Genomic DNA, 18,363 nt, shown 5'->3' with positions numbered 1-18,363 from the left:
GTTTGTTTCTGGAATGGTCCCCCCCCCCCCCATGATGCTACTTTTAAAAATTAGTTTTTATCTATTTTATTGTTAGAAGGGCAGAATATTAGACAGAATATTTATGTCTTTTATTTCTTTCCTATGTCTTAAAGCAAGGTGCAGGCAATGCTGAGAAGTTTGACTATGTAAGTCATTTATCAAAAGATTACGATAACATTTTTTCACAGAAGCTGTTGTTTTTGAGTTTGATTTACCTGTTCTGATTTCTGTCTTGCAGGTGTTGAACTTCTTGAAGAAGATGGCTGGAAATGAATATGTTGGTTTCAGCAATGCCACGTATGTTAAGCTACCAGTTCTGTAGATTTGATCATAGATACAGTTGGCAAACAGTCAAAATATATAGTCCTGACCTCTTCAGTACATTCAGTATCTGATTTTATGTTATGCATGATTTGTGGTGTTGGGTTCGATTAAGGCAACTGATTATTTATGTCAACTGATCTAGATTCCAGTCGGAGCGCGAGTCAGGAGACAGGAATTTCGCTATTGGCTACTACCTGAAAGAAAAGAAGGTTAGTATCTCAGGGAGCTTTTGATGTGATTAAGTGATTTATTGCTCCCAATATACCCTTCAGATTTTATATGCTGTAATTTGCTTTGGTTTTTTGGGGGCCGTTGAAAAACATGAGACGCAGGCAGTGGAAGAGGGAAAAAAGAGTGTTTCTTTCTTTTGATCTGTTCTTGTTTCTCTTGTACGCAGTGCTTTCCAACTGGTACAGACATGACTGCTGTTCTGGACTTGTACTTTCAGGTGCGTACAGAGATGCCTTCCATTTTCTGAGTTACTGTCAGATTGAAACATAAAAGTTATGAGCTTGTTGCAATGCATTTTGGGGTTGCCTTCTGAAATGTTGATATTGTAACTGATATGCATTACCATTCTAAAGTTTGGGGTTAGTAAATTGTTTTTTTAAATACGTTTTTTTTATGCATTCATTTGATCAAAAACACAATAAAATTGTAATATTGTGAAATAATATTGCAGCTTAAATATATATTTTATAAATACAATATGTAAAATTATATTATTTTAAAAACTATTTAAATGATTTAATCAATTTTAAAATGTTAATGTTTAATTTATTTAAATGTAATTTATTCCAGTTATGGCAAAGCTGAATTTTCAGCAGCCATTACTCCAATCAGTAATCATTCTATTATGCTAATTTGGTGACTCTCATCAATGTTGAAATCTGCTTAATATTTTTACTGAAACTTTTTTTCAGGATTCTTTGATGAATTAAAAGTTCTAAAGAATAACTTTTATTTGAAATTGAATTTCAAATAAAAAAAAAAAGTATAAATGTTTCACTTTTTATCAATTCAACGCATCCTTGCTGAAAAAAAAATTCTGAAAAAAAAAAGAAACTTTAAACTTTCGAATGGTAGTATATTACCAAATGAGTCAATATATAAAGAAATCACATCCAAAAAGTATAAATGTTTCACTTTTTATCAATTCAACGCATCCTTGCTGAAAAAAAAATTCTGAAAAAAAAAGAAACTTTAAACTTTCGAATGGTAGTATATTACCAAATGAGTCAATATATAAAGAAATCACATCAAAATTGGAATCAAAGCAAGACCTTGCAAATCAAAATCAGAAATCTGTAAATCACTGTCAATGCACTACAATTGAATTGAATAAAAAGTTGATATGCTGACATGAATGGCTCTTGCTTAGTTTGACATGGCAAAAGCATGGCAGGACTTCAGTCTGGTGACTGTCCCTTGACTCCTGTCATGTGCTTCTGAGATCATGCGGAGTGTGTAATGGGATAGTGCAGCTGATGGCTTTCTCTTACACACAAACACAGACACACACGTGGACAAATTCTTAAGGTGTTGTTTTCAGTAAAATCCAAGAGGAAAGCTGCCAAATGAAGCATGTTGAAATAAAAACTGTGGTTTGGCGTCCTGGCCTAATAATATTTCTTATTCATATGTGTTTATTTGTGTTTGCGTCCATATGTGCAGCTGTGCTCCATCGAGGTAACGTGTGAGAGCGCTAGCGTCATGGCTGCCACACTGGCCAACGGTGGCTTCTGTCCAATCACAGGCGAGCGTGTGCTGAGCCCCGAGGCTGTGCGAGACACCCTCAGCCTCATGCACTCGTGCGGCATGTATGACTTCTCCGGACAGTTCGCCTTCCATGTAAGTTTCACACATGTGTAAACACATCAAATACAAGTTACATCAATCAGATCCCCCTAGCTTTCAGAAATTCAGAACAACATAAAAAAATTATGTTTTTAAATTGTTGATCGCTTTATCCAAATCCAAAGTGTTTTTGTATGCTCTCAAAGTCCACATACACTTTTTAGAGAATATTTGTGTCCATTATTTGTGCTAATTAAAGTACACTTTTTTCAAATTCAAAGTCAAATTCACTTAATAGTTGTACCACTTTAGCATGCAGTATTTCAGGCTTATTCAAATTTATTTCCAACATAACTGTGGTTTGCTTTTTTTATTGGCAAACACACCTCATTTAAATGCAAATCAAGCTCATTATAGAACATAAGCCACACTATTTATTCTTAGTGAGCCCCACTCATAATCTTCCAGCCAAACACAACATCTTCAATTATGGTTGTCTCATTTATCTGTATATAAGTTTTTAGTGTTAATGTATTTTTTTTATTTTGTTCAGGTGGGCCTTCCGGCCAAGTCAGGTGTGGCTGGTGGTATTCTGCTGGTTGTGCCCAATGTGATGGGCATCATGTGCTGGGCTCCTTCATTGGACAAACTCGGCAACAGTGTCCGGGGCATCCAGTTCTGCACGGTATGTGAATGTTCTTGTTTGCTGACACCTACACACACATAAACAAATTCATTTCTTATAAAGTTCAACCGATGTACTGGAAATTTTGGGAAAAAACATTTTGAAAGTTCACCAAGATATGATTGTAAATATACACTACTATTCAAACATTTGGGGTCAGTAATTTTTTTCCCACACATTAAATTTATCAAAAGTGACATTAAATATATTTTACATTGTTACAAAATATTTATATTTCAAATAAATAAGTTCTTTTGAACTTACTTTTCCTTAGAGAATTCAGAAAAAATTTTCAGTTTCCACAAAAATATTAAGCAGCACAACCTTTTTCAACATTGATAATAATAACAAATGTTTCTTGAGCATCACATTGGCGTAATAGAATGATTTCTGAAGGAGCATGTAACACTGAAGACCGTAATGGCTGTTGAAAATTCAACTTTGCCATCACAGAAATAAATTGAAATAGAAAACCGTTGCATTTATATTGCAGTAATATTTCAATGTTACTGTTTTTAACTTATTTTTGAACAAATAAATGCAGCCTTGTTGAACATTAAAAAAACACCCCAAAAAATAATTTTTCCCATTATTGTAGCTATTTATTGCTGTGTTTGTTATGTTGATACATATACATGATTCAGTTTAGTTATTTATTATTAATGTTAAAAATATTGTAAAATGGTAAATAATTTTTAACTACATTTCTAAAGTCTTTTACAGTTAGGGTGAAATACATTGAAATATATTTGGAAAATTGTCAAAATATGTTCCTATTTTTATTTTCATTATTTTGTTAACCTGTATAACCTGGCCCTAGTTGCATATCAGCATAAATACAATAAATGTGACAGAACGTTTTTAAGTAAGCTTTTTATCATGTATAGTTTGTCTTCTCTGTTTACTGTAGTTTTGATCCTATGATCCTGTCCCCTTGTGAGGGCTTCTCAACAAGTACCTGCCAAATGATCAGAATCTGTCTGTGTTATTTTAGGTCTCTCTGAGAACCAGCACTTATTAGGTTTTGAATATCAGTACAGCCTCTCAGACCCTTGTTAAAGGTCAAGGAGTCTATAATTACTCTCTGTGTGTCGTAAGGAAATCAGTGCCACCACAATCCATGTCTTTGACTCATTAGTGGTGATAGTCTGACTCAAGATGACTCCAGCAAGGGGACCAGAGCTAATTGGTGGCGTTAATTCTGGGGTGGGAAGTATGACTAGAATTTTACATCATTTATATGAACAGTTGACAGATTTCTACTGTCACACAGTCACATAATCAGTGGTGAATTCAGAGCCAGGGTGATAATTGAAAGCCTTGTTTCTGTGATCAGTGTTGCTGTGCCAAAAGAACGGTAACAACTGGCAAGTCAGAGGGTCACCAGACAGAAAATGGGTGTAATATTAGACATTCAGATATTTTTGCCAACTCTTTCTAAGTTCCCAACAAATTCAGGGAGTGTCCCGAAGGTATGAACCCTTCCAGTCATAGTTTATAAGGTGAAGCAGAGTTTCAAGGTCAGCTTCTTGGTTAGCTACACAAACTTAAGTCAACATGAAATCAAAATGGAATATTTTTTTATGGAATATTGCAGTATTTACTATAAATTATTTATTTTTTATTTTTTTCTTGTTCAAGAAGTCATTTCACCCTGATATGTGTCACAATAAGGAATAAAAGACTTTAAAAGAATAATTCTGGGTTTCTGCCCATTGATATCAGAACAAAATCGATATGGCAGTGACAATATTATTATTGTTGTTGTTGTTAAATAATGATGATAATAAAATATTATAGCTGTAATAAACTATTATTGTTGTTGTTGTTACATAAATATACAAATAAACTATAATAATGATATTCATAATTGATGATTAATATGATACTAATAATAATGATTAATAATGAAATTTAGTAGTAATAATAATAATACTAGTTTAAAATAATTACAATAATCTATAATAGCTAACACTATTATTGTTGTTACATAAATATACAAATAAACTATAATAATGATATTCATAATTGATGATTAATATGATACTAATAATAATGATTAATAATGAAATTTAGTAGTAATAATAATAATACTAGTTTAAAATAATTACAATAATCTATAATAGCTAACACTATTATTGTTGTTACATAAATATACAAATAAACTATTATAATTCTAATAATAATAACACTACATGCCTAGTTAGGTAGCTACATTACAACCCAAATAGGGTATTTTTTTTTTTTACCAAATAGGGTAAAAAAACGGCTGTTTTTGCTGTGCTGTTGTCTTCATCGAGCAGCACAGTTAAAGCAGCGAGTAAAGAGCAGCGGTTGATTCATCATCGAAGTTCTGTGCATGAGATTCTAATTTTTGCATGTCGATTGCCATCTCTTGTTTTGCCATGTTTCATGCCATTTTATCTTAAGAGACTGTCTTTGCATGCACTGATTCCATGTGGGCCTGGTCATCTGTTATTAATGATTATGACTTAAATCAGACTACTGCAGTTTAAAAGATGCGTGTGCAATTTCTGTGATAAGACAGACCTGCTATGTTTTTTTGCTGTTGTTTTAAAATGTTGAAAAATGTGACCTTTTCCTGGCTGTGTGAATACGAAGGCTTTCTTTGTGACTGTTTTTGTTGACTTTGAAATCTGTTCACACGTCACTATATTGAACAATGTGAGTCACACACTTTCCCTGGAGGCCCCTAAAAACTAATGTGTTCTCCGTGTTGCTCAACACAGCAGTATACCTTCGGACCCCTGGATTATGAGAGCCTTCAGAAAGAGCTGGCTCTCAAAGACACTGTGTGGACAAAAGTCTCGCCCACTGAGTGCAATGAGGACAGCTCCACTACTGTAGTCTATAGGATGGAGAATGTCGGAGATGGCAACTAAAACGGATCTGACTGACCTCGGCGAGCTCTTTGACAGTATATATTTATGTACTTTAACGTTATTTATTTTTAATGAATCTCATTCTGGGCACATGTTGGTTCTTCACCAGTCTTGGTGAACATGAATGACAATGGTAGAGGATATGGTCTAAGTCCTTATGCCTTGGCTTCTGTTTATCTATCTGTGCTAATGCTGAAAAGCATAGCGGAGGGCTTTATTCTTAACTTGGACTGCATGGACTTTAGGTGCAGTGTGATTTATAGGCTCTATATTCTCTCATAGACAAGGAAGTGGGGGGCTTTGGCTGCTGAACAGAGACTGCAGGTGGTTCTGTTTTGCACTACGATTGAATGTGGGGGTCATGTATAATTAACCGCGTCTTTCCAGATGTAGAGTCGTCTGTAAGGTCTTTAACTCGATGTCACGAGCACATGGACGTCATCTGAAACTTTTTGTAAGAAGTACAGGTGACCTTCACTCGAAAGCAAAAGTTCACTCAAAAATGAAAATCCAGTCTTTTTTTTTGATTCACCCTCGTGTTGTTTTAACCCTGTGTGTTGCTGTTGTTGTTTCTGTGGAACACAAAAATAATTTTTGAAGAACTTTCATGCAAGTTTTTCCATATTCCAAACAAAATCTTGTTCAAGTAACCATAAAAGTTGTCCGTCTGACTATAATTGAAGTGTTCTGAAGCCATATACTAGCTTTTATAAGGTAAAAGATGAACATTTAAGTTATTGACAATGGCATTTGGTGCAAATTTGGTATCTGAATTATCATTGAACAATGTCTCAAATTCAGCCTCACACAAAGCTATTACATGACTTAAAAAAAAAAAATTTGAATATAGTGCAGACTTGGAATATACAGTCATATAGACTGCTTGTATAAGTGACATGATGTGTGGCCAACTATGGTAACCCATACCCATTTGTTACAAGTCTGTCTCTCTAACCATTAGGCCACAACTGCCCCATGGTTGTTTTTTTATATTTTTGAAGGTCGACAGGTTACAATGAAGTCTTGTTCTATTGAAAAGAGCTGCATGAAGGTTCTTCAAAAATCTTCCTAACATGACATACAACATAAAGGTGAAGTAGTATTTTCCATTTTGGCTGAACTATTCCCTTTCTCCTGCTCCCTTTGGACACATTCCGACCAAGCGTTATAAGGTTAAAAGGGACCTCATGTTGCAAAGGAGTTATTCATTTGTAGATTAGTCACGATGCATTGCTACTGAATTGCTTGTCGTGGTGACTGCGTGTCCTGAGAGGACTGTTGTAATGTGCAGTGGTTGCATCATAGAGCCGCTCTAGTACTGCTCAGCGGCCAGTTGAAGCCTGCTGTCAGACCTTTGCCGTGAAATCACTGCAGGTTATAAACCTTCCATTCTTCCGCCTGCCCTTAGTTCCATTTCTGTCTGTGTATTCTCATATATTATTGCTAGAAACATTTATGCACATTATTGATAGTTCAAAATATGTTGGTTTATATCAAACTAAACATCGATAAGCTTTTGAAGTTGTTGTATTGGTGGAAGGATGCTGCCCTTATCAGGAAGATATTAAGTATTATATATTACATATATATATATATATATATGTGTGTGTGTGTTGCAGAATTTTTTTCTTTTTTTAATCTTTTAAATATAAATGTTCATTTAATTTTTGCGTGATTTGCTTCGCTTTCACAGGCTTGTATATTTCTGGGTTTTGTTGCTTAGTTTCACAAGTTTTAATTCTTATTTTCATGTCTTGTTTTTGTGCTGCTTTAGTGGAGAAGTGTTTCTCGTACTCACTGACAGATTTAACAGTCAATGTATGAGTTCATTACAGTCTGGCTTGACAAAGCCGCTCACTCTGGTTACTTGAACTCTCCTGAGTCTAACAGCTGTCAAATGCTTCATCACAATATATTATCATCTAATTTTACTCTGTCATAACAGTTCTGTTTATTTTCTCTTGTTTTGTCATTGTGTATTTATGTCATTTGTTCTGGTTTTCTTTTTTGTATCATTAATAAATGTATTTAATCTAATCTCATTGTTGCCTGAAATCAGTTGTGTTCCATTTGTGGCGGTGTGTGTGTGTGTGTGTGTGTGTGTGTGTGTGTGTGTGTGTGTGTGTTGGAAAATGATGAAGGAACATGTTCATTTTATTAGTTTGTGTTCTGACACTATTGGTCTCAAAAAACATTCTTGATTGCTTAATTGACAGCTTTACTTAAAAAATGCCTTTTTGACTACAGCTTGCATGAAAACCACAGTAACAACAAAAAATATCTCTATGAAAGGATTCCCATGTTCAAGGAAAACATGAAAGTTGCAGAGATTTTTTAAATTATGATTTATTTATTTAAAGTTTTTTTTTCTTCTCCCAGGACTGAGAAGTCCTGATATTGTTGTTGTTATTATTATTATTATTATTATTATTATAAGATGTTCCTTTTTATTATATTTATATAAAATATTTTTTCACCTATAGAAGTTGCTTTTTGTGAGCGTGTTTGAAATCTCCGTCCAGTAATATTGCACGATATGTGAACTGGGAACTGCCATCCATTGTAGCTCTGCTGCCTTCTGTTCTACTTCATTGTAAAATAAGTGTTTGGCTAGCTTTTCCTTATGATCCATCGTTTGTTAGAAACACAGCTAAATGAATTGAAGGAATCTGTAGCTGTGTTGATGTAATACGCTTTCATTCCAAATGTCTGATTTTGAGAAATATTATATTTACATCATTATATTATTTTGCATCGTTTTACTCCTCTCATGTAGTATCATTTGGCACAAAACTATGTTGATTTTTATTTAGCCTGCCGTTCTGACTGTACATGTGAACACAAACACTGACTCATGTTACATGTCCATTCATACAGCAGTGGTTGTCAGTGTACTGATGGCACAGTGTAACTTGATACACAATTCAAGTCTTCATATTTCAATGCACTTGATTACATTTTTCATTGTCTATTTGGTGTTTCCTCTCAGCTGTTCTCTATTCATCTCTGTCTGCTAGAGCTAAAGGAGACACTCCGGAGGCCTCCGTTTCTGCCCACCATCTGACCATAATAACTTATTTCTATTCCACAAAGGCTCTTTTCTATCATTCCAGGTGAAATCTGTCATCAACCTCCTCTTTGCTGCCTACACAGGAGATGTTTCTGCTCTCAGAAGGTATTGAGTTCTTCATTGCCTACAAGTTTTTGAAGCATTTTCTGTTCTGCTTCTATAACATTTTCATTCTACATGACTGCAGGTTTGCACTGTCCTCTGTGGACATGGAGCAGCAGGACTATGACTCCAGGACGGCGCTGCACATAGCAGCCGCTGAGGGTACAAAATTGCACACGCCAACACTATAGTTTGTCACTTGTTAGGGGCCAAGAACCAGTGGTGTCTGTTAATTTGGTATCTGATTGTTTGCCTTATGGCTGGTAGTCGATGAACTGAAGGATAACAAAAAAGATGATAGAAAGTAATGCTGTGTTTTGCTTTTGCATTTTGACTCAAAATGTGCATGTCATTGTCACTATGCCTTAAATGCCTTGGTAACAGCGCCAATTGGTGGTCAAAAGTGGTAATGTTTTAAATAATGGGAATTAGCAATGTTGCCCAAATTTACAATGTGTATATTTTTTGTAGCTATATTTTGTATTATGTATTTTAATTCTAGTTGAATCACTATAAATATAAGTCCTCAAATACTATATTGCTGGGAAATGATCCAGATCTTTATTTCATGCTTCTTTTCAATACACTGCTGATTTACATCTAAACTTATGTGTTGTATGAATAAAGCTATTCCTTTTGATTTTAGGACATACTGAGGTTGTGCGTTTTCTGTTAGAGGCCTGCAAGGTGAATCCTGGTCCCAAGGACAGGTGAACAAACACTTTTGATTTTAGAGTAAATATTCATTTTTTAGCCTCTTTTATTTAGAAATGAAGTGATTGTAAGACATCAGGTGTCCCATGAGATCTTGGAAAACTTTTCAGCATTTGACATTTTAATTAGATGTTGATAACATCCTAAAAAGTCATGTACAAGCCACCGGATTTGATTTCTAACAAGAATCAGGTAGAACTTTCTCTTTGTGCATGCAATGCGTGTATTACTTAAATTACTTGAAATGCATTTTATATCAAATTTCATATACTATTACATTAAGAAATATATTTAAATACATATAAATACTTTTTAATTGTATGTGTTTTTTATATACACATAACACAACTCAGTACAAAGAGGCAGATGGGTACAGGATATTTTATTTAAAGTCATTTAAAATATAAATCAAGTATAATATATTGGATATGTAAATGATTTATATTGTTATTGTAATAATAAAACGGGGACAGAGAGATTGATGTTTTAAATAACTTTTATAAAGTTATAATTTTATAATATTTTATAATTGATATAAGACAAAAATATGTTTACACTCTTAATAATAAATTATAAATCTTTTACACTGTAGAAATTTTATAAGTTTTGATTTACTGTTGTAAAGTAAATAATTGTTTTTAAATTTCATAGTTATCAAACGCCTGGAAGAGTTACAGAAAAGATGTGGAAACAATAAAATAATAATAATAATAAATTATTTCCTCTAGGTGGGGCAATACACCTATAGATGAGGCGACACACTTTGGTCATCACGAGGTGCTCGCGCTTCTACAGGAGTACTACAGTAAATACAACCCACTGGTGAAAGCTGGCGCAGATAAAGAGAGCACCGAAAAACACCTGGATGGGATGCTGGAGAGATAACCAACTACAGGACACTCTTCTGGAACAGCCCAGTGAAGCACTGCCCCTTCTCAAGATCAGTGTGCGTGTTTTTTTTGTTTTGTTGAAAACATGCTTTTTTTGTCAGTACATTTTTTTTTCTTTTGAAGTTGTCTGACATTTTTGGCTTGTTCACAGAAAAGGGTGTGTCATGATGATGGCCATATTTAATGGTGCGAAACGACTCTCAAAAGACACTATAATTGTATGTTCTGTCAGGACCACTATCGTCAAAGATGATTGACAATTAAGCATACAGTTTGGATTGGCGGTATGGTTCTGTTCTGGGCAAGTACTCCCTGCGCCTCCATGCAGCCTAGCATGGATGAGAGCAGGGAGAGCAGCGATAATCCCCCAGGGTAAACAGAACAGAACTAACATAAATGTATTGCAGATATTGTTAAAGTTCAATCATTTTATGTACACATTTTAGAATTAGTCTGATTCAAAGGAGAATCAGAAGGCTGAATCCTGACTGACAGAGGAGGAGCTGGGGATGGAGGAGGGTAACTAGCTATTGAGCAATGCGAAAACTGCTGATAATACTGAGGGACCTTATATAGAATACTTAGATAGGTGTCGTATTCCCATAGGTAGATGGGGATCAGCTGAAGGTCACTCATTGTTTGAACATTTTAACCACTGCCAAAGAGCTATTTTCGTTAAGTCTTTACTGTAATATCAGATAGATGGACTATATATTCTTCAGTGCACTCATATTTTAATATTTACACGCAGAGTCCCCAAAATGAATGAATTTTGAGAAAGTGCACAATGTAATCTGAGAACAAAAGCGATCACAAATCAAAGTTTACTAGATGACAGGAAGAAAAAAATCACATTACAAACCATATTTAATTTAAATCGACAACACCAGGATACAATTAAAAACTCCTTTATTTAGAAATACTCATTATTTGCACTGCATTTGTGCAAACCATCTGTGCATATACGTATATTTTATGAAGTGTTAAATGACTGTGAGTGTAGTTTCTATTGTAAGACTTTTGTAAGTTGTTTTAGCAGTGGAAAGATACCGTCAAACCTGTTCACCCGGACCAAACACTTGAAGTCAGTTAGTTGGACAAAAATTAAGTTCATGTCAAAGTAAATGAATGTAAACTATTTTAAAGACACTTTAGCACTATTCAGTATTCATTGAAGCAGATATTTCTTGCTGATTTCTATTAGACTGTATCTGGCTGACTCAAGTCGGTGTGTGTACATGTGCTATTAAAGCAATGGTATATATAAAGATTCATCTTTGATGTGCAATAATGAATAAAATTGTGTTCGTAGTTAAAAGGGTGTACTTTTACATTATACATACAGTGCACAAAACTACATGCAACACAAAAATGTTAACCTGATTTCAGTTCAGTAATACCACTATAATCTCAACAATCAGCACAAGACATATTCATAGCTGAAATAGTGCAGGTAACAGCGAGGCATGTCTAGCACAATAGCAAGATTATTTTCCTACAAGTATTTTATTCTAAACAACTTACGATGCATTCAAGGTATACATTTGATCAGTTCTCGGGGAATCCAACCTATGACCTTTGTATTTCTACCCACATTCTCTATCAGTTCAAAGCCTAAATCCTCTAAATCAGATGAGTCTGACAGAACACATACGATCATGTCCAACCCGTGGTCTTCACTGACATGCTGTTGTACCATCTTGGATTTTCAAACCAGAAAGTCTGTCTTAATTCATCCCTCCTAGAGCTAAAAGCGAACAGAATTTTACTGTATTGCAAATGTCCTGATGGTGTGCAAATACCAGGACAAAAACACAAACATAAGAGTCTCAGAACAGACGCAAAATTGTTCAGAGAATTATTAGATGTTGCTTTTTATTGTAAAATTATTCTATTTGGTGATTTTTTTTGGTGCTTTGTTTCCTTTGCTTGTTATCAGTTTCCTGACAGGATGGACTGAAATGTTGGCTTAGTGAAACTACGGTCTCATGATTAAACTCTTATCTTATTTTCTTTCCTACACTCTTAAAAATAAAGGTGCTTCAAAAGGTTCTTCAAGCGATGCCATAGAAGAACCATTTTTGGTTCCACAAAGAACCATTCAGTCAAAGGTTCTTTAAAGAACCTTTGACTGAATGGTTCTTTGTGGAACCAAAAATGGTTCTTCTATGGCATCGCTTGAAGAACCTTTTGAAGCACCTTTATTTTTAAGAGTGTATGCAAGTTAAGTGGGAGAGCAATGGTCAATAATGGCACATTACAAATATGAAGTGCATAAATGTGAATGTAAAAGTCTTTACCATCAGATGCAGTGATATAGTAGCGACCAAAGGCAACATCTCTTGGGATGTCTGGGTAAAGGTAGATGAGGGGATTGACTGGATCCTTCTCTCCATCAGTGACAGTATAGTCACGGATGATGTTCGGTAAAGAGATTCTGTTCAGATCTACTTTACTGTAGGGCTCTGTTGAATGTACTACAGGTTCATCTGTGCTGACATGATAATCTCCTAAGAGATTTTTCAGACATGCCAATATATTTATCACAACATAAAATATTCCAGTTCAAACCAGCACAAACCATCCTGTGAATGCTCCACCCATGTGATGAGTCCTCCACATCGAGAGTTTTCACTGAAGCGCAGAAGGAAAGTGCCTGGGAGTTTGTCTCTCAACAAAGCCCTCTCTCTCTCTCCTTACTCAAAAACCCCATAATGTACCTGTACATAATAAATATTTATATCAAAGTAGTCACATGGACTCGAGTCAGAAGACTCGGAAGCCATACCACAGCTTTGCGTGAAGCCTGAAATTTAAGCCCCCTCTCAAATGTCTTAACTCTTTGAAAATCTTCCATGGCGTTGGCTTTCACATGAATGGCACAAGAGCAACATTTAGATGGTAAAGGTTAAACCCCTTCAGATTTCTTACCCATGATTCCAGATGTTCATATATCCATTGTCAGAGTGAATCACCAGACTCCGTAGAAGTCTAGATGAAAACACAAAAGTTATTCTACGCAATATATTGTGATAGAGAAACGATTGCTTCACCTAGTCATTTATCATGTTATTTCTCATCACAAAGCATCACATATACTATAAAAGCATTTAGTTAATGTCTGCTCTTTGCAGTATTGTGTTCTCACTCAGTTTTGTTTTAGCAGTAAATCATGTGGTGACAGCAGAGGAACACACAAATGTGAGGTTGTTAAAGAAAGCGAAAGCAACTTTCCTGTGTTTGTTTCAATCATTTGTCTAAACTCACTTTAAAAAAGGTATTACAGTGGATGAGTCCTTCACGGTCACCTTGGGCTTCATGACTTGAAAACTTAAAAAAATGTCACTAGATAACCGAGATATACCACTGACCAACACCACCACAGGAAGACGTGATCTGTTTGAACATAAGATCTGATGTTGCAGTTACAAGAGTTTCATGCTGTACCTTTGTCTCAAATAAATACTGTATTTCAAAACTCTACTTGTAGTAGAAACTTTACCGATAAATCAACACATAGTTCAGGCAGAACGAGCTGCGTGTCAAAGCTGATTAAGTGCAGCTCCTCATACACACTGAGAGACAACTGGGGAAAAAGAAAGCCACTTACATAGCAATAATTGGTAGTTTTAGGTGACTTTTACTTATTATTTTGTCCTACCTCTTTATTTCTGTTGCTAGGTCTCTTCTCCTTTTTGGCCTGTGTTAATTAGAAGGGGAAATCAAGAAAAATGAAGTCAGTAATTATAAATGATCTTATCTTTCTTATCTGTTGTAATATCTCAGTGTTTATCATCATACCACATGACAGAACTCAGCTGCTAGGCATCCACTAGATTCATCCAAGTTCATAACTTTGTCAACAATACCTAAGAGAATGAATTTCCTAAATCTAGGAGATTACACAAGCCACTGCATCAGTGAGGACCTGTGACATGCATACAAAAACTAAATGTATTGCTCTTTTTTAATAAATCTGCAAAAATGTCAACAATTCTGTGTTTTTCTGTCAATATGGTGTGCTGTGTGTACATTAATGAGGAAAAAAAATGAACTTAAATGATTTTAGCAAATGGCTGCAATATAACAAAGAGTGAAAAATTTAAGGGGGTCTGAATACTTTCCGTACCCACTGTATGTATTTTTAATTATGAGCTGTGAGGAATGGTAATTCAGTAATTGTAATTAGCATTTATTTGTGCTCTTTGTTGTAATGTAATATGTTACCTACCCTTTCAATGTATCCATTTCAGAAAAACTCAATAATTTAAACTATTCAGAAACATTTGAAAGAGACAGACAGATACAAACATACATAGATATTTACTTACTTGTCGATATAGATTTTGACCTTGGGTTGAGAGTTCAGTTCAGGGAGTTTGACTAGTAGTCTATAGTATCATAAAGCACAATTAAAACAATGATAATTACTATTAGGTAGAGTTCCATTACAGTGTGTGTTGATATAACAATAATGTAAAACCCACCTGATCTTGACTGACAATTTTCAACACCAAGGGTCTCCGGGGATGCCACAGTATACAAGGCTGTCTCTCCACCACAAGAGAACTGAAAGTCACATCACAACAGATTTCATGTCCTGTAATCTTTCAGAAGTGACACACCACAAAATATATTCAAATTCCCCTGTGAACCCACAAATGTTTTTTTTTCTACAGCTTGTGCTCTACATATAGAGACACAGAAAGGTATGAATGGTTAAGGTGTTGTGTCTCACTTTAATATAAGGTTTTTGAAGAGTGAAAGGGCCTGCTCATCCAGCCTGCTCTTGCCCAGAGTGAGGGGGTCGTTGTTGTAGGTGAATTTCTGCACCAATTCCTGAATTTTCTTCAGCTGCTGACGGACCTGCTGCCTATACTGCGCAATTAGATCATAATAACAAGCACAGGTACATCTGCAAGATGTCTGTTAAAGATCATCTGGAAAGCATCTGCTGTGTGCAAACATCTGATAGACGTCTTTAAGATGTCAGTTTTACATACACTCCAAATCATAAACATCTTCTAAATGTCTATTTGACATCAGATAGGAAACGTCCTATAGACGTATTGTAGATGAGCAAACACTCTAAAAAATACGTCTTGCAGATGTAAATGCAGATGTCAAATAGACATCTCCAAGATGTACTTGTGCTATCAGGGACATCCCTTAATTCACCCAATCATAAACATGTCCTTTAGAAATTCACATTTTTCAAAACATTAGAGTGATTAAATCATGATAGAAAAAGTGAATAAATGAAGAAAAAAACCCAGTAGCATTATATAATAATTGCTCGGTTTTGTTTGCCATTATTTTCTGCCTGGGAAATATTATGGGTAATTTATGGCACAAACAGCGCCTGCTAAAGGTTCTCACCAGCTTTGCAACTGCTCCAGACATTAAAGGGGTCATATGATGCTTTTTTAAAGATCTCAATCAGCTTGTAACACTCCAAAGAGAAAACTTTCAATCGCATCATATGATCCCTTTAAGACACATAATTCGTTTAATATTTTATGCAACACAGTAGGAAAAAAGAAAAAAAAAATGTTGTACAAAATTCTTATTTTTATTCGTCTTGTCAGGATACAATTCGTTTAACATTTACAACACAATAGGGAAAAAGTGACGCAGAGAGAAAAAATAAAAATGTAGGTTGTACAAAAATAGCCTATTAGCTATTTTATTCGTCTTGTCAAAATACTAAATTCGAATAGCTAGAATATCTCTTCATTTCTTATATATCTAAATAAAGAATATCTCTTTGGATTTGAGACTTTCGTCTTTGCAACTTTACAGATCTTCTTTATGCACCAAGAGCTTGTAACACTCCAAAGAGAAAGGAAAACTTGAAATCTCATATGACCCCTTTAAGGGTGTTGTATGGACTTCCGATACCAGGCATCTGCTGTCTCTTCTTCCACTCAGGGTACTCTTCTGATATGAGTGAGAGCTGGATCTGCTCCGCTAGAGTCAGTGTATTAGCGATTTCTTTCATCACCATCTGCACACACAATACGTGTAGGCTACAGGATCCCATCATGCGACCACTGTTATAACATTACAGATCTGTAGATGCTACTGAGGAAAACAGGACATCGACCACATTCCTACAGATATTAATATTCATGAGGCCTAGCTTGCAGCTGACTTTACTGACCTACCTCTCTTTTTTTGTTTAGGTCAGTAAACATTTGTCCAATGACTATTTCCTCCTGTAGGCTCTCCTTTGTTGTGTGGCCCTTTGCGTCAGCCTATACCGAAAATATAAAGAATGATAATATCCACTAAACTGTCCTCTATGAAACATTTCTTCAAAATAAATCACAAATATTTAGGTCTTAAATGTTTTGTTATAACAGTTGTACACTTTTTATTTAATACAACTGTGCGTTATCATTTGATATGCATTCTTTTCTTTCAGAGTAGAAATGCTTAATATTGCTCTCGCCTTGACCCTTTGAAGACTTGCTTTTTAAGTCGTACTCATATTGCAGATCTGCCAAAACCAGAATGTTCTGTTCTATTTCCTATAGAAAAAGGCAGCTATAGTGAAAGTTTCAAGAAACAAGAAGTCTGTTACAAGAGTAATTTAAGTCTCAATGAATGAATGTGACAGTAAAGTGCTATTTGAGTAAGATACCTGCACATTCCACTTCAGGATGTTTACTTTATGGTCCAGCTCTTTTTCTTGTTCCATCATACTTCCCTGTGAGGAGTCAGTTTTACTCTGAACACAATATCAGACTTGCACACCGATGAATGTCTATACAAAAACTTTAATAAAAGGAACATTGAGAATCAATTGTCTTCTCCTCATTCAGGGTGTTGGATATGATCATCAGTGTTGGGGGTAACTCATTACAAGTAACGCAAGTTACATAATCAGATTACTTTTTTCAAGTATGTAGTAAAGTAACACATTACTTTTTAATTTACAAGAAAATATCTGTTACTTTTTCAAATAAGTAACGCTAGTTACTTTTTTCCCCCTATTTATTGATTGAATCTCTCCTGTGCCCATGTTGAGAGAAATCGGGAGTAAGATGTTACTTTAGTTCTAGAATAAATGTGAACATGCTTTAATTCATCTCACTCACACAAAAAAAAAAAATCAGATTTAGTTTTCCTCAAAATGAATAAAAACAGTTACAAGCAACTCAGAATATGACGCAAAGCTGCAATAATTTATGTTTTTAATCACATTTTATTAACTAATTTGCTGCTGACCTTCGATGATCCAATTCAACCACACTAATAAGCAAAAATTACACAAGGTAAGCTAACATTTCTTCTTTTTTATTGCTGAAGAGTGTTGAACTTTCTTCTTCTGCGTTCTACTGTACAGACGTGACTTTACATTTCCTTCAGCCTGAGGCTTTTGGTGTGAAAGGGCTTTTATATTTGCCAAAAATAGAACTTTTTATATTAAAAACAAGCAAGCAAGCCCTGCCCAGATTTAAAAAGTAACGCAAAAGTAACGTAACGCATTACTTTCAATATAAAGTAACTAAGTAACGTAATTAGTTACTTTTTTAGGAAGTACCGCAATATTGTAATGCACTACTTTTAAAAGTAACTTTCCCCAACACTGATGATCAAAGCCATGTGAACAAGATCTTTCTCAAAGTGCTCCTAATAGGAGAAATGTGTCCAAAGTGCTACACAAAATAAAATTATATTTATTATATCTTCAATACAATATTTAGAGAAAAGAACAGAGAGACATTGTGAAGTGACATGACGCCACCATACTCAGAATTAGTGCTCTGCATTTTACACATCCAACGTGCACACACACAGCAGTGAACACACACACACACACACACACACACACACACACACACACACGGA

The 18,363-nt window shown here is 34.9% G+C and overlaps 1 protein-coding gene and 1 pseudogene across 1 annotated transcript in view; one reads left to right on the top strand and one right to left on the bottom strand.

Moving 5' to 3' along the window:
- The window catches only part of LOC107565021 (glutaminase kidney isoform, mitochondrial-like), a 34,462-nt gene extending 23,804 nt beyond the window's left edge, over positions 1-10,658 (top strand). The window contains exons 8-17 of the mRNA XM_016250204.1: positions 135-167; positions 260-318; positions 488-554; positions 743-793; positions 2,020-2,196; positions 2,696-2,831; positions 8,770-8,905; positions 8,988-9,064; positions 9,549-9,612; positions 10,345-10,658. Coding sequence (XP_016105690.1) covers positions 135-167; positions 260-318; positions 488-554; positions 743-793; positions 2,020-2,196; positions 2,696-2,831; positions 8,770-8,905; positions 8,988-9,064; positions 9,549-9,612; positions 10,345-10,501 — 957 coding nt within the window. The 3' untranslated portion in view covers positions 10,502-10,658. The remainder of the gene's footprint in view (positions 1-134; positions 168-259; positions 319-487; positions 555-742; positions 794-2,019; positions 2,197-2,695; positions 2,832-8,769; positions 8,906-8,987; positions 9,065-9,548; positions 9,613-10,344) is intronic.
- Positions 10,659-11,316: 658 nt separating this feature from the next.
- LOC107565031 (signal transducer and activator of transcription 1-alpha/beta-like) lies at positions 11,317-17,209 on the bottom strand (annotated as a pseudogene).
- Between the last annotated feature and the right edge of the window lie 1,154 nt (positions 17,210-18,363).

This window comes from Sinocyclocheilus grahami, unplaced genomic scaffold, assembly GCF_001515645.1.
Source record: "Sinocyclocheilus grahami isolate Dianchi unplaced genomic scaffold, SAMN03320097.WGS_v1.1 scaffold974.1, whole genome shotgun sequence".
Classification (NCBI taxonomy): Eukaryota; Metazoa; Chordata; class Actinopteri; order Cypriniformes; family Cyprinidae; genus Sinocyclocheilus; species Sinocyclocheilus grahami.
Note: the sequence above shows the minus strand (reverse complement) of the source record. Positions and strands in the feature narration are given on the sequence as shown.